At 60.5% G+C, this 15,923-nt stretch overlaps 1 protein-coding gene and 2 non-coding genes across 3 annotated transcripts; 1 reads left to right on the top strand and 2 right to left on the bottom strand.

Moving 5' to 3' along the window:
• Nucleotides 1-153: 153 nt before the first annotated feature.
• Nucleotides 154-226, bottom strand: TRNAK-UUU (transfer RNA lysine (anticodon UUU)). The gene has a single exon. It is a non-coding gene; the product is annotated as a tRNA-Lys (tRNA).
• A 350-nt stretch (nucleotides 227-576) lies between these two features.
• On the top strand, nucleotides 577-649 carry TRNAV-UAC (transfer RNA valine (anticodon UAC)). Its single transcript has one exon. It is a non-coding gene; the product is annotated as a tRNA-Val (tRNA).
• Nucleotides 650-1,738: 1,089 nt separating this feature from the next.
• LOC134175492 (calcium-binding protein 2-like) lies at nucleotides 1,739-12,758 on the bottom strand. The gene is made up of 6 exons (XM_062641535.1): nucleotides 12,455-12,758; nucleotides 9,701-9,731; nucleotides 3,016-3,159; nucleotides 2,831-2,940; nucleotides 2,042-2,189; nucleotides 1,739-1,942 (listed from the first exon to the last, which is right to left on the bottom strand). The coding sequence occupies exons 1-6, from the start codon at nucleotides 12,674-12,676 to the stop codon at nucleotides 1,914-1,916; spliced, it is 684 nt and encodes a 227-aa protein (XP_062497519.1). The 5' UTR covers nucleotides 12,677-12,758; the 3' UTR covers nucleotides 1,739-1,913.
• Between the last annotated feature and the right edge of the window lie 3,165 nt (nucleotides 12,759-15,923).

The raw sequence follows: 15,923 nt of genomic DNA, 5'->3' as shown, positions 1-15,923 counted from the left end.
AAACCTGTGACTGCCCCAGCCCGGCTCCGCCTGCTCCATGGGGATTGGGGGCGGGCTGATTTTGGGGTACCCGCTGTTCTTTGGCAGCTCACGGATTCCCCCATCCCTTCGGTCCTCCTGCACACCCCCCCCCAAAAAAGGTAAAGGGAAGCACGCCCGAACAGGGACTTGAACCCTGGACCCTCAGATTAAAAGTCTGATGCTCTACCGGCTGAGCTATCCGGGCAGCCCTATGGGCGCTTGGGGGGGCCCCGCAGTCCCCAGCCATCATCATCATCATCTTCCTCCTCCTCCCCTTTACCTGGGTCCTGATGCCAGTGTTCAGGACCCTCTTTGCCCCCCCCCGAAAACGCCTCAGTTTGAGGGTCCCGGGGGCTGTTGTTGTGTCCCCCGCAAGCAAAGGGAGCCGGGGGCTGCCAGAACCCCTTGGGGCTCATTCCCCCCCCCTCGTCCCCACCACGCTGGCCCCATACGGCTCCGTTCTGGGGTCCCTCCGTGCTGTGTCCCCCCTTCCCCAGTGACCGCAGCGGCTGAGGCGGGACTCGAACCCGGGACCCTCGGGGCAGCCCCCGCGGCGGCTCCATGGTGTAGGGGTGATCACGTCTGCTTTACACGCAGAAGGTCCTGGGTTCGAGCCCCAGTGGAGCCACCCCTGCCCCAGGGTGGCTTTTTTGGGGGGGGGACGGGGGACATAACCCAATAGAGCCCTCCTCCCCGCGCGCTGATTGGCTATTGGGAGCGGGAGGCGTGTGTTTATTGGCCAGCACGGTGCTCTTTGCTGATTGGTTTAGCCTATGCCCTCCTTCACGCTGATTGGCCAGGTGGTTTGAGCATACGTCACATTGAGCGGATATTCCACTGCGGTGCCCGTTCGTTAGGGGGTGCTGATTGGCTGGTTGGTTACAGCAATGGATCATCCAACCAATGGTGGAACACAGGTTGGCACTGACCTACCTGTACCCATTGACCTCTGCCCGTACCCATTGAGCTCTGCCTGCACCCAGTGAGCTCTGCCTGTACCCAGTGAGCTCTGCTTGCACCCAGTGAGCTCTGCCTGCACCCATTGAGCTCTGCCTGCACCCATTGAGCCCTGCCCGTACCCATTGAGCCCTGCCCGTACCCATTGACCTCTGCCTGTACCCAGTGAGCTCTGCTTGCACCCATTGAGCTCTGCCCGTACCCATTGAGCTCTGCCTGCACCCATTGAGCTCTGCCTGCACCCAGTGAGCTCTGCCTGTACCCATTGAGCTCTGCCTGTACCCATTGAGCTCTGCCTGTAGCCATTGAGCTCTGCCTGTACCCCTCGAGCTCTACCTGCACCCATTGACCTCTGCCTGGACCCATTGAGCTCTGCCTGTAGCCATTGAGTTCTGCCTGGACCCATTGAGCTCTGTCTGGACCCATTGAGCTCTGCCTGTACCCATTGAGCCCTGCCTGTACCCCTTGAGCCCTGCCTGTACCCCTTGAGCTCTGCCTGTACCCCTTGAACCCTGCCTGTACCCCTTGAACCCTGCCTGTACCCATTGAGCTCTGCCTGTACCCCTTGAACCCTGCCTCTACCCTGGCTCCTGCCTTCTCCTCCTGTCTCCCCCTCACCCCCATGGGTTCCAGCAGCCTCTCCCTATCCCCTATGGGACCCCAGGCACTGCCCCATGGCTCATGATGGGCTGGGGCTGGTGCCAATCCCACCCCATGGACCAACAGACACTCCCCCAGCTCCGATCCAGGGGGTTTATTGGTCCCGAGCCCTGCCATCGCCCCCATCGGGGTCCCACCCCTGCCCCATTGCCCATTGCAGGCTCGGCTCCGGTTGTTCACTCTGACCCCTACTGATGGCAGCGAGCTGGGGCTGGGCAGGACCAGGGGCGGGTTGTGGGGAGGGAGGGGGGGTCCCGCCTTGTCCCCAGGCTTCATCACCGGGACGACAGCATCATAACGAACTCTGCGGGTGACAAAGGGGGTGTGAGGGGACCCCAGGGCTGAGCCGTGGCCATGGGGGGGGGGGCTATGGGGGGGCTATGGGGGGGACACCCCCCCTCACCATCGAAGTCCACGCGCCCGTCCCCATTGAGGTCCACGTCCTGCAGGATCTCATCCACCTCGTGCGCCTTGAGCTGCTCGCCCAGCAGCGCCGCGATGGCCGCCCGCATCTCCCCACTGCTGATCTCCCCGTCCCCGTTCGCGTCGAACTGTGGGGCCCACGGGGTTGGGGGGGGCACCAACGGCACCCTCCAGGGGCGCCCCATGTGGTCAGCCCCATGGTCACCGGTCCCCTGTGGTCGTGGTGTCCCCATGGTCTTCCTATGGTCATTGTCCTGTCCATGACTGTCATCACCCCATGGTCATTGACCCCACCATGGTCTTGCCATGGTCATCGTCCCCTCCATGCCTGTGGTCACCATTTCCCCATGGCCATGGTCCCCCTCCATGCCTATGGTCATTGTACCCACCACAGTCACTGTCACCCCATGGTCTTGCCATGGTCATCATCCCCTCCATGCCTATGGTCATTGTACCCACCACAGTCACTGTCACCCCATGGTCTTCCCATGGTCATCATCACCTCCATGCCTATGGTTACCCCCATGGTCACCATTCCCCCATGGTCATGGTCTCCCCATGGACTATCCCATGGTCACTGTCTTCTCCATGGTCTCCCCATGTTCTTCATCCCCTCCATGCCTATGGTCACCATCACCCCATGGTCTTCCCATGGTCACCATGCTCATGGTCACCCCCGTGGTCATGACCTCGCCATGATCCCCGCATGGCCGCTGTCCCCCCACATCCCATTATCCCCTCCCCATATCCCAGTGCCCCACATCCACACCTCTCGGAAGGCGATCCGGAGCTCCCGCACGCCCACCATGTGAGCCGTCTCCTCCCGCAGCTTCGGGCCCATCATCTGCACGAAGTCCTCAAAGTCCACTCGCCCGCCCACTGCAGTGGGGCAGGGATAACCTCAGCACCCCATAGCCCCCCCCATAGCCCCCCCATAGCCCGCCCCACGCTCACTCCTCATCTTGATGTGCTGGGAGATCTCGATGAGCTCCATCTCGGTGGGCATGTACCCCAGCGTGCGCATGCAGGGGCCCAGGTCCTTGTAGCTGATGAACCCATCCTGGTCCGTGTCGAACTCCTTGAAGGCGTCCAGCAGCTCTGGGGCACGGGGACACCCATCAGGGGTGGAGGGCGATGGATCGCCCCCAATGGGGTGCCCGTGGGCCCACGTCACCCCGGGGTAGGGGCCTCGCTTGATGGGGTGATGGGGTGGTGGCCCCAAGGCACTGAACCCAATGGAGACCCTTCCATGGCACCCATCCCTATGGCACGCAACCCCATTGGAGAACCTTCCATGGCACCCATCCCTATGGCACTGAACCCATTGGAGACCCTTCCATGGCACCCATCCCTATGGCACTGAACACATTGGAGACCCTTCCATGGCATCCATCCCTATGGCACTGAACCCCATTGGAGACCCTTCCATGGCACCCATCCCTATGGCACTGAACCCCATTGGAGACCCTTCCATGGCACCCATCCCTATGACACTGAATCCAATGGGAGACCCTTCCATGGCACCCATCCCTATGGCACTGAACCCATTGGAGACCCTTCCATGGCATCCATCCCTATGGCACTGAACCCCTTTGGAGACCCTTCCATGGCACCCATCTCTATGGCACTGAACCCATTGGAGACCCTTCCATGGCACCCATCTCTATGGCACTGAACCCAATGGGAGACCCTTCCATGGCACCCATCCCTATGGCACTGCACCCATTGGAGAGCCTTCCATGGCACCCATCTCTATGGCACTGAACTCATTGGAGACCCTTCCATGACACCCATCTCTATGGCACTGAACCCATTGGAGACCCTTCCATGGCACGCATCCCTATGACACTGAACCCATTGGAGACCCTTCCATGGCTCCCATCCCTATGGCACTGAACCCATTGGAGACACTTCCATGGCACCCATCCCTATGGCACTGAACCCATTGGAGACCCTTCCATGGCACCCATCCCTATGGCACTGCACCCATTGGAGACCCTTCCATGGCACCCATCCCTATGGAACTGAACCCCATTGGAGACCCTTCCATGGCATCCATCCCTATGGCACTGAACCCCATTGGAGACCCTTCCATGGCACCCATCTCTATGGCACTGAACCCAATGGGAGACCCTTCCATGGCACCCATCCCTATGGCACTGCACCCATTGGAGAGCCTTCCATGGCACCCATCCCTATGGCACTGCACCCATTGGAGAGCCTTCCATGGCACCCATACCTATGGCACTGAACCCATTGGAGACCCTTCCATGACACCCATCTCTATGGCACTGAACCCCTTTGGAGAGCCTTCCATGGCACCCATCCCTATGGCACTGCACCCATTGGAGACCCTTCCATGGCACCCATCCCTATGGCACTGCACCCATTGGAGACCCTTCCATGGCACCCATCCCTATGGCACTGAACCCCATTGGAGACCCTTGCATGTCACCCATCCCTATGGCACTGAACCCATTGGAGACCCTTCCATGGCACCCATCCCTATGGCACTGAACCCATTGGAGACCCTTCCATGGCACCCATCCCTATGGCACTGAACCCCATTGGAGACCCTTGCATGTCACCCATCTCTATGGCACTGAACCCCATTGGAGACCCTTGCATGTCACCCATCTCTATGGCACTGAACTCATTGGAGACCCTTCCATGACACCCATCTCTATGGCACTGAACCCATTGGAGACACTTCCATGGCACCCATCTCTATGGCACTGAACCCATTGGAGACCCTTCCATGACACCCATCTCTATGGCACTGAACCCATTGGAGACCCTTCCATGACACCCATCTCTATGGCACTGAACCCATTGGAGACCCTTCCATGACACCCATCTCTATGGCACTGAACCCATTGGAGACACTTCCATGGCACCCATCTCTATGGCACTGAACCCATTGGAGACACTTCCATGGCACCCATCCCTATGGCACTGAACCCATTGGAGACACTTCCATGGCACCCATCCCTATGGCACTGAACCCCTTTGGAGACCCTTCCATGGCACCCATCTCTATGGCACTGAACCCATTGGAGACCCTTCCATGGCACCCATCTCTATGGCACTGCACCCATTGGAGACCCTTCCATGGCACCCATCCCTATGGCACTGAACCCATTGGAGACCCTTCCACCCATCTCTATGGCACTGAACCCATTGGAGACCCTTCCATGGCACCCATCTCTATGGCACTGAACCCATTGGAGACCCTTCCATGACACCCATCTCTATGGCACTGAACCCATTGGAGACCCTTCCATGACACCCATCTCTATGGCACTGAACCCATTGGAGACCCTTCCATGACACCCATCTCTATGGCACTGAACCCATTGGAGACACTTCCATGGCACCCATCTCTATGGCACTGAACCCATTGGAGACACTTCCATGGCACCCATCCCTATGGCACTGAACCCATTGGAGACCCTTCCATGGCACCCATCCCTATGGCACTGAACCCCTTTGGAGACCCTTCCATGGCACCCATCTCTATGGCACTGAACCCATTGGAGACCCTTCCATGGCACCCATCTCTATGGCACTGAACCCAATGGGAGACCCTTCCATGGCACCCATCCCTATGGCACTGAACCCCATTGGAGACCCTTGCATGTCACCCATCTCTATGGCACTGCACCCATTGGAGAGCCTTCCATGGCACCCATCCCTATGGCACTGCACCCATTGGAGAGCCTTCCATGGCACCCATACCTATGGCACTGAACCCATTGGAGACCCTTCCATGACACCCATCTCTATGGCACTGAACCCCTTTGGAGAGCCTTCCATGGCACCCATCCCTATGGCACTGCACCCATTGGAGACCCTTCCATGGCACCCATCCCTATGGCACTGCACCCATTGGAGACCCTTCCATGGCACCCATCCCTATGGCACTGAACCCCATTGGAGACCCTTGCATGTCACCCATCCCTATGGCACTGAACCCATTGGAGACCCTTCCATGGCACCCATCCCTATGGCACTGAACCCATTGGAGACCCTTCCATGGCACCCATCCCTATGGCACTGAACCCCATTGGAGACCCTTGCATGTCACCCATCTCTATGGCACTGAACCCCATTGGAGACCCTTGCATGTCACCCATCTCTATGGCACTGAACTCATTGGAGACCCTTCCATGACACCCATCTCTATGGCACTGAACCCATTGGAGACCCTTCCATGACACCCATCTCTATGGCACTGAACCCATTGGAGACACTTCCATGGCACCCATCCCTATGGCACTGAACCCATTGGAGACACTTCCATGGCACCCATCCCTATGGCACTGAACCCCTTTGGAGACCCTTCCATGTCACCCATCTCTATGGCACTGAACCCATTGGAGACCCTTCCATGGCACCCATCCCTATGGCACTGAACCCATTGGAGACCCTTCCATGACACCCATCCCTATGGCACTGAACCCCATTGGAGACCCTTGCATGTCACCCATCTCTATGGCACTGAACTCATTGGAGACCCTTCCATGACACCCATCTCTATGGCACTGAACCCATTGGAGACCCTTCCATGACACCCATCTCTATGGCACTGAACCCATTGGAGACCCTTCCATGACACCCATCTCTATGGCACTGAACCCATTGGAGACACTTCCATGGCACCCATCCCTATGGCACTGAACCCATTGGAGACACTTCCATGGCACCCATCCCTATGGCACTGAACCCATTGGAGACACTTCCATGGCACCCATCCCTATGGCACTGAACCCATTGGAGACACTTCCATGGCACCCATCCCTATGGCACTGAACCCATTGGAGACCCTTCCATGGCACCCATCCCTATGGCACTGAACCCCATTGGAGACCCTTCCATGGCACCCATCCCTATGGCACTGAACCCATTGGAGACACTTCCATGGCACCCATCTCTATGGCACTGAACCCAATGGGAGACCCTTCCATGGCACCCATCCCTATGGCACTGAACCCATTGGAGACCCTTCCATGGCACCCATCCCTACGTCACTGAACCCCATTGGAGATCCTTTCATGTCAGTACCATTGTCCCCATTGGATGATCCCTCCATAGCATGTATCCCCATAGCACTTCACCCCATGGCAGACCCATGCGTTGCACATGTCCTTATTGGCACTACTGTCCCTCTACCGTGCCCATCCCCATGGCACTGTCCCCCATGGGAGATCCATTCATGGTGCCTATCCCCATTGCACTGCACCCTATGGGAGATCCATTCAGGGTGCATCTCCCCATGGCACCATTGTCCCCCATGGCAGAGCCCTCTATGGCACCCATCCCCATGGCACTGCACCCTATGGGAGACCCCTCCATGGTGCATGTCCCCATAGCACCATTGTCCCCCATGGCATCGGAGCCCTCTATGGCACCCATCCCCATGCCACTGACACCCTATGGGAGACCCCTCCATATTTCATATCCCCATAGCACCATTGTCCCCCATGGCAGAGCCTTCTATGGCGCCCATCCCCATGGCACTGCCACCCTATGGGAGATCCATTCATGGTGCATGTCCCCATAGCACCATTGTCCCCCATGGCAGAGCCCTCTATGGTGCCCATCCCCATGGCACTGCCACCCTATGGGACACCCCTCCATAGCGCATGTCACCATGGCACCATTGTCCCCCAGGTCAGAGCCCACTATGGTGCCCATCCCCATTGCACTGCACCCTATACGGGATCCATCCATGGTGCCCATCCCCATTGCACTGCACCCTATAGGAGACCCATCCATGGCACCCATCCCCATGGCACTGCACCCTATGGGAGACCCCTCCATAGTCATGTCCCCATAGCACCATTGTCCCCCATGGCAGAGCCCTCTATGGTGCCCATCCCCATGGCACTGACACCCTATGGGAGATCCATTCATGGTGCATGTCCCCATAGCACCATTGTCCCCCATCGCAGAGACCTTTATGTTGCCTATCACTATTGCACTGCACCCTATAGGGGATCCATCCATGGTGCCCATCCCCATGGCACTGACACCCTATGGGAGACCCCTCCATGGTGCATGTTACCAATAGCACCATTGTTCCCCACGTCAGAGCCTTCTATGGCACCCATCCCCATGGCACTGCCCCTCCATAGTGCATGTCCCCATAGCACCATTGTCCCCCATGGCACCACCTCTATGGTGCCCATCCCTATTGCACTGCACCCTATAGGGGATCCATCCATGGCACCCATCCCCATGGCACTGACACCCTATGGGACACCCCTCCATAGCACATGTCACCATGGCACCATTGTCCCCCAGGTCAGAGCCCACTATGGCACGCATCCCTATTGCAGTGCACCCTATAGGGGATCCATCCATGGTGCCCATCCCCATTGCACTGCACCCTATGGGAGACCCCTCCATATTTCCTGTCCCCATAGCACCATTGCCCCAACACATCAGAGCCCTCTATGGTGCCCATCCCCATGGCACTGCCACCCTATGGGAGACCCCTCCATATTTCATGTCCCCATAGCACCATTGTCCCCCATGGCAGAGCCCTCTATGGTGCCCATCCCCATTGCACTGCACCCTATAGGGGATCCATCCATGGTGCCCATCCCCATTGCACTGCACCCTATAGGAGACCCATCCATGGCACCCATCCCCATGGCACTGACACCCTATGGGACACCCCTCCATAGCACATGTCACCATGGCACCATTGTCCCCCAGGTCAGAGCCCACTATGGCACGCATCCCTATTGCACTGCACCCTATAGGGGATCCATCCATGGTGCCCATCCCCATTGCACTGCACCCTATAGGGGATCCATCCATGGTGCCCATCCCCATTGCACTGCACCCTATAGGGGATCCATCCATGGTGCCCATCCCCATTGCACTGCAACCTATCAGAGCCCATCCATGGTGCCCATCCCCATTGCACTGCACCCTATAGGGGAACCATCCATGGGGCCCATCCCCATTGCACTGCATCCCCATTGCACTGCACCCTATAGGGGATCCATCCATGGTGCCCATCCCCATTGCACTGCACCCTATAGGGGACCCATCCATGGCACCCATCCCCATGGCACTGACACCCTATGGGACACCCCTCCATGGTGCATCTCCCCATGGCACCATTGTCCCCACATCAGAGCCCTCTATGGCACCCATCCCATGGCACTGACACCCTATGGGAGATCCATTCATGGTGCCCATCCACCATTGTCTGCACCCTATGGCAGATCCATCCATGGTGCCCATCCCCATTGCACTGCACCCTATGGGGATCCATCCATGGTGCCCATCCCTATTGCACTGCACCCTCTGTGGGATCCATCCCCATGGTGCCCCTCCATCCCCATTGCACTGCACCCATGGGGATCCATCCATGGTGCCCATCCCCATTGCACTGCACCCTATAGGGGATCCATCCATGGTGCCCATCCCCATTGCACTGCACCCTATAGGGGATCCATCCATGGTGCCCATCCCCATTGCACTGCACCCTATAGGAGACCCATCCATGGCACCCATCCCCATGGCACTGCCACCCTATGGGACACCCCTCCATATTTCCTGTCCCCATAGCACCATTGTCCCCCATGGCCCGTGCCCCCCCGTGCCCCCGGTCCCCTCTCACCATCCAGCTCCTCCGGTGACAGCTCCCTCTCCTGAACCGGCCACACACGGGGGGGGGGGATGGGACCAGCCTCAGCCCCGGCTCAGCACCAACCCCCCCTATTCCCCCCCCCCCAGTCACCTTCCGTGTGCTGGGTCAGAATTAGCCCCGCGGGAGGGATTAACGGGATTGGAGCAAAGCCTTGGCCCGGGGCCCCTCCTCCCGCCCCCCCCCCGCACCTGCCGGCACCCATGGGTGCTGCTGGGGGGGCTTTGGGAGCCTGGGGAGGGGGGAGCAGCGCCCGTCCCCCTGCAGAGCTCCCCCTGCCCCCTCCCCAGGGGTGGCCCCGGGGCCCTGCGCTGGCCCCAGCACCCATGCCAGGGGTCCAGGAGCATCCCCACCTCACCCCCACCTCCCCTCCAACCCCATGATCCCAGAGCATCCCCAACCTCATCCCTGTGTCCCCTTCATCCCAATGATCCCAGAGCATCCCCAACCTCATCCCCACGTCCCCTCCATCCCAATGATCCCAGAGCATCCCCAACCTCATCCCCGTGTCCCCTTCATCCCTGGGATCCCAGAGCATCCCCAACCTCACCCCCACGTCCCCTTCATCCCAATGATCCCAGAGCATCCCCAACCTCATCCCCGTGTCCCCTTCATCCCAATGATCCCAGAGCATCCCCAACCTCATCCCCACGTCCCCTCATCCCAATGTCCCAGAGCATCCAACCTCCCCCAATCCCAATGATCCCAGAGCATCCCCAACCTCATCCCCACGTCCCCTCCATCCCAATGATCCCAGAGCATCCCCAACCTCATCCCCGTGTCCCCTCCATCCCTGGGATCCCAGAGCATCCCCAACCTCATCCCCACGTCCCCTCCATCCCTGGGATCCCAGAGCATCCCCAACCTCATCCCCACGTCCCCTTCATCCCAATGATCCCAGAGCATCCCCAACCTCATCCCCACGTCCCCTCCATCCCAATGATCCCAGAGCATCCCCAACCTCATCCCCACGTCCCCTCCATCCCTGGGATCCCAGAGCATCCCCAACCTCATCCCCACGTCCCCTTCATCCCAATGATCCCAGAGCATCCCCAACCTCATCCCCGTGTCCCCTCCATCCCAATGATCCCAGAGCATCCCCAACCTCATCCCCGTGTCCCCTCCATCCCCATGATCCCAGAGCATCCCCAACCTCATCCCCACGTCCCCTCCATCCCAATGATCCCAGAGCATCCCCAACCTCACCCCTGTGTCCCCTCCATTCCAATGATCCCAGAGCATCCCAACCTCATCCCCGTGTCCCCTCCATCCCAATGATCCCAGAGCATCCCAACCTCATCCCCGTGTCCCCTCCATCCCCATTGTCAAAGAGCATCCCCAACCTCATCCCCGTGTCCCCTCCATCCCAATGATCCCAGAGCATCCCCAACCTCATCCCCACGTCCCCTCCATCCCAATGATCCCAGAGCATCCCCAACCTCATCCCCGTGTCCCCTCCATCCCAATGATCCCAGAGCATCCCCAACCTCATCCCCACGTCCCCTCCATCCCAATGATCCCAGAGCATCCCCAACCTCATCCCCACGTCCCCTCCATCCCAATGATCCCAGAGCATCCCCAACCTCATCCCCACGTCCCCTCCATCCCAATGATCCCAGAGCATCCCCAACCTCATCCCCACGTCCCCTCCATCCCAATGATCCCAGAGCATCCCCAACCTCATCCCCGTGTCCCCTCCATCCCTGGGATCCCAGAGCATCCCCAACCTCATCCCCACGTCCCCTCCATCCCAATGATCCCAGAGCATCCCCAACCTCATCCCCACGTCCCCTCCATCCCAATGATCCCAGAGCATCCCCAACCTCATCCCCGTGTCCCCTCCATCCCAATGATCCCAGAGCATCCCCAAACTCACCCCCATGTCCCATCCATCCCTGAGCATCCCCAACCTCATCCCCACGTCCCCTCCATCCCAATGATCCCCGAGCATCCCCACCTCACCCCCACGTCCCCTCCAACCTCAACGTCCCCTCCATCCCAATGATCCCAGAGCATCCCCAACCTCATCCCCACGTCCCCTTCATCCTAATGATCCCAGAGCATCCCCAACCTCACCCCCATGTCCCCTCCATCCCCATGATCCCAGAGCATCCCCAACCTCATCCCCGTGTCCCCTCCATCCCAATGATCCCAGAGCATGCCCACCTCATCCCCATGTCCCCTCCATCCCAATGATCCCAGAGCATCCCCAACCTCATCCCCACGTCCCCTCCATCCCAATGATCCCAGAGCATCCCCAACCTCATCCCCACGTCCCCTTCATCCCAATGATCCCAGAGCATCCCCACCTCATCCCCACGTCCCCTCCATCCCAATGATCCCAGAGCATCCCCACCTCATCCCCACGTCCCCTCCATCCCAATGATCCCAGAGCATCCCCAACCTCATCCCCACGTCCCCTCCATCCCAATGATCCCAGAGCATCCCCAACCTCATCCCCACGTCCCCTCCATCCCCATGATCCCAGAGCATCCCCAACCTCATCCCCACGTCCCCTCCATCCCAATGATCCCAGAGCATCCCCACCTCACCCCCATGTCCCCTCCATCCCTGAGCATCCCAACCTCATCCCCACGTCCCCTCCATCCCAATGATCCCAGAGCATCCCCAACCTCATCCCCGTGTCCCCTCCATCCCAATGATCCCAGAGCATCCCCACCTCATCCCCACACCCCCTTCGCCCCCCTCCCGCCCCCTTGCCCCCACCTTGCCGAACACCGTGTTCAGGAAGGGCGAATACGTTTTGGCGGCGGCCGCATGGGGGTCCCCGGCCCCCTTCCTCCCGCTCCGGTTCCCGTGCCCGCTGTGCCGGGGCTCGGCCCCCGGGCTCCGGCTGCCGCCGTCCTCGGGGGGCCGGGGGGGGGCGGCTTTGTCCCCGTCCTTGCCCGTGCCCTTGGGGGTCCCCTTGTCCCCTCGGCTGCGCGGCATCGGGGCCGCTGGGCAGGAGCAGCGCCGGGCGAGGACCGAGCCTTAAGAGGGAGCAGGAAATCCTCTTACCCCCGGTGCCCCCCCCCCGCTCCTCCTCCTCCTCCTCCCGTGTGCCCGGGGGCTGCAAAGCCAATTAACGGGGATTAACGGCAAGAGACGGGCACCGGGAGCTGCCCCACGGCGCCCCCGGCACTGCTGGGACCCCCGGAACCTGTCCTGGGGTCACCCCGTGATGGCTCTGACCCAATGGGGACTCCCCATAGACACCATCCATGGCCCCAGTGGGGACACCCCATAGACACCATCCATGGCCCCAGCACCAACCCATGGCCCCAGTGGGGACACCCCATGGACACCATCCATGGCCCCAGTGGGGACACTCCATAGACACCATCCATGGCCCCAGTGGGGACCCCCCATAGACACCATCCATGGCCCCAATGGGGACACCCCATAGACACCATCCATGGCCCCAATGGGGCTCCCCATGGACACCATCCATGTCCCCAGCACCAACCCATGGCAACAGTGGGGACACCCCATAGACACCATCCATGGCCTCAATGGGACACCCCATGGACACCATCCATGGCCCCAGTGGGGACACTCCATAGACACCATCCATGGCCCCAGTAGGGACTCCCCATAGACACCATCCATGGCCCCAGTGGGGACCCCCCATAGACACCATCCATGGCCCCAATGGGGACACCCCATAGACACCATCCATGGCCCCAGTGGGGCTCCCCATGGACACCATCCATGTCCCCAGCACCAACCCATGGCAACAGTGGGGACACCCCATAGACACCATCCATGGCCCCAGTAGGGACTCCCCATAGACACCATCCATGGCCCCAATGGGGACACCCCATAGACACCATCCATGGCCCCAGTGGGGCTCCCCATGGACACCATCCATGTCCCCAGCACCAACCCATGGCAACAGTGGGGACACCCCATAGACACCATCCATGGCCTCAATGGGACACCCCATGGACACCATCCATGGCCCCAGTGGGACACCCCATGGACACCATCCATGGCCCCAGTGGGACTCCCCATGGACACCATCCATGGCCCCAGCACCAACCCATGGCCCCAGTGGGGACTCCCCATGGACACCATCCATGTCCCCAGCACCAACCCATGGCCCCAATGGGGACACCCCATAGACACCAACCTGGGTCCCCAGCACCAACCCATGGCCCCAATGGGGACTCCCCATGGACACCATCCAAGTCCCCAGCACTAACCCATGGCCCCAGTGGGGAAACCCCATGGGCACCAACCTGGGTCCCCAGCACCAACCCATGGCCCCAGTAGGGAACACCCCATGGACACCATCCATGGCCCCAGCACCAACCTGTAGCCCCAGTGGGGACACCCCATAGACACCATCCATGGCCTCAATGGGACACCCCATGGACACCATCCATGTCCCCAGCACCAACCCATGGCCCCAATGGGGCTCCCCATGGACACCATCCATGGCCTCAATGGGACACCCCATGGACACCATCCATGTCCCCAGCACTAACCCATGGCCCCAATGGGGACTCCCCATGGACACCATCCATGGCCCCAGCACTAACCCATGGCCCCAATGGGGACTCCCCATGGACACCATCCATGGCCCCAGCATTAGCCCATGGCCCTAATGGGGACACCCCATGGGCACCAACCTGGGTCCCCAGCACCAACCCATGGCCCCAGTAGGGAACACCCCATGGACACCATCCATGTCCCCAGCACTAACCCATGGGCCCAATGGGGACTCCCCATGGACACCATCCATGTCCCCAGCACCAACCCATGGCCCCAGTGGGGACACCCCATGGACACCAACCATGTCCCCAGCACTAACCCATGGCCCCAGTGGGGACACCCCATGGACACCATCCATGGCCCCAGTGGGACTCCCCACGGACACCATCCATGTCCCCAGCACTGACCCATGGCCCCAGTGGGGACACCCCATGGACACCAACCTGGGTCCCCAGCACCAACCCATGGCCCCAGTGGGGACACCCCATGGATACCATCCATGGCCCCAGCACTAACCCATGGCCCCATTGGGGACACCCCATGGACACCATCCATGTCCCCAGCACCAACCCATGGCCCCAATGGGGACTCCCCATGGACACCATCCATGTCCCCAGCACCAACCCATGGCCCCAGTGGGGACACCCCATGGACACCATCCATGGCCTCAATGGGACACCCCATGGACACCATCCATGTCCCCAGCACTAACCCATGGCCCCATTGGGGACACCCCATGGACACCATCCATGTCCCCAGCACCAACCCATGGCCCCAATGGGGACTCCCCATGGACACCATCCATGTCCCCAGCACCAACCCATGGCCCCAGTGGGGACACCCCATGGACACCATCCATGGCCTCAATGGGACACCCCATGGACACCATCCATGTCCCCAGCACCAACCCATGGGCCCAATGGGGACTCCCCATGGACACCATCCATGTCCCCAGCACCAACCCATGGCCCCAGTGGGGACACCCCATGGACACCATCCATGGCCTCAATGGGACACCCCATGGACACCATCCATGTCCCCAGCACTAACCCATGGCCCCAGTGGGGACACCCCATGGACACCATCCATGTCCCCAGCACCAACCCATGGCCCCAGTGGGGACACCCCATGGACACCATCCATGGCCTCAATGGGACACCCCATGGACACCATCCATGTCCCCAGCACCAACCCATGGGCCCAATGGGGACTCCCCATGGACACCATCCATGTCCCCAGCACCAACCCATGGCCCCAGTGGGGACACCCCATGGACATCATCCATGGCCTCAATGGGACACCCCATGGACACCATCCATGGCCCCAATGGGGACACCCCATGGGCACCATCCATGGCCCCAATGGGGACACTCCATAGACACCATCCATGGCCTCAATGGGACACCCCATGGACACCATCCATGTCCCCAGCACTAACCCATGGGCCCAATGGGGACTCCCCATGGACACCATCCATGGCCCCAGCACCAACCCATGGCCCCAGTGGGGACACCCCATGGACACCATCTGCCATGGGGGACAGTGCCACGGGGACATGCACCACTGGGGGAATCTCCCATGGGGGACAATCCTATGAGGACAAGCCCCACATCCCTAGCGCTGCCCCCCCATGGCCACCACCAGTGCCCCCAGCACTCACGTCCCCAACCCGTGCCCCCATCGCTCTCCCCCGTGTCCC

Source organism: Pezoporus occidentalis, unplaced genomic scaffold, assembly GCF_034315485.1.
Source record: "Pezoporus occidentalis ecotype Australia unplaced genomic scaffold, CSIRO_AGI_Poc_V1 ctg683, whole genome shotgun sequence".
NCBI classification, from domain to species: Eukaryota; Metazoa; Chordata; class Aves; order Psittaciformes; family Psittacidae; genus Pezoporus; species Pezoporus occidentalis.
This window is presented reverse-complemented; position numbering and strand designations above follow the sequence as displayed.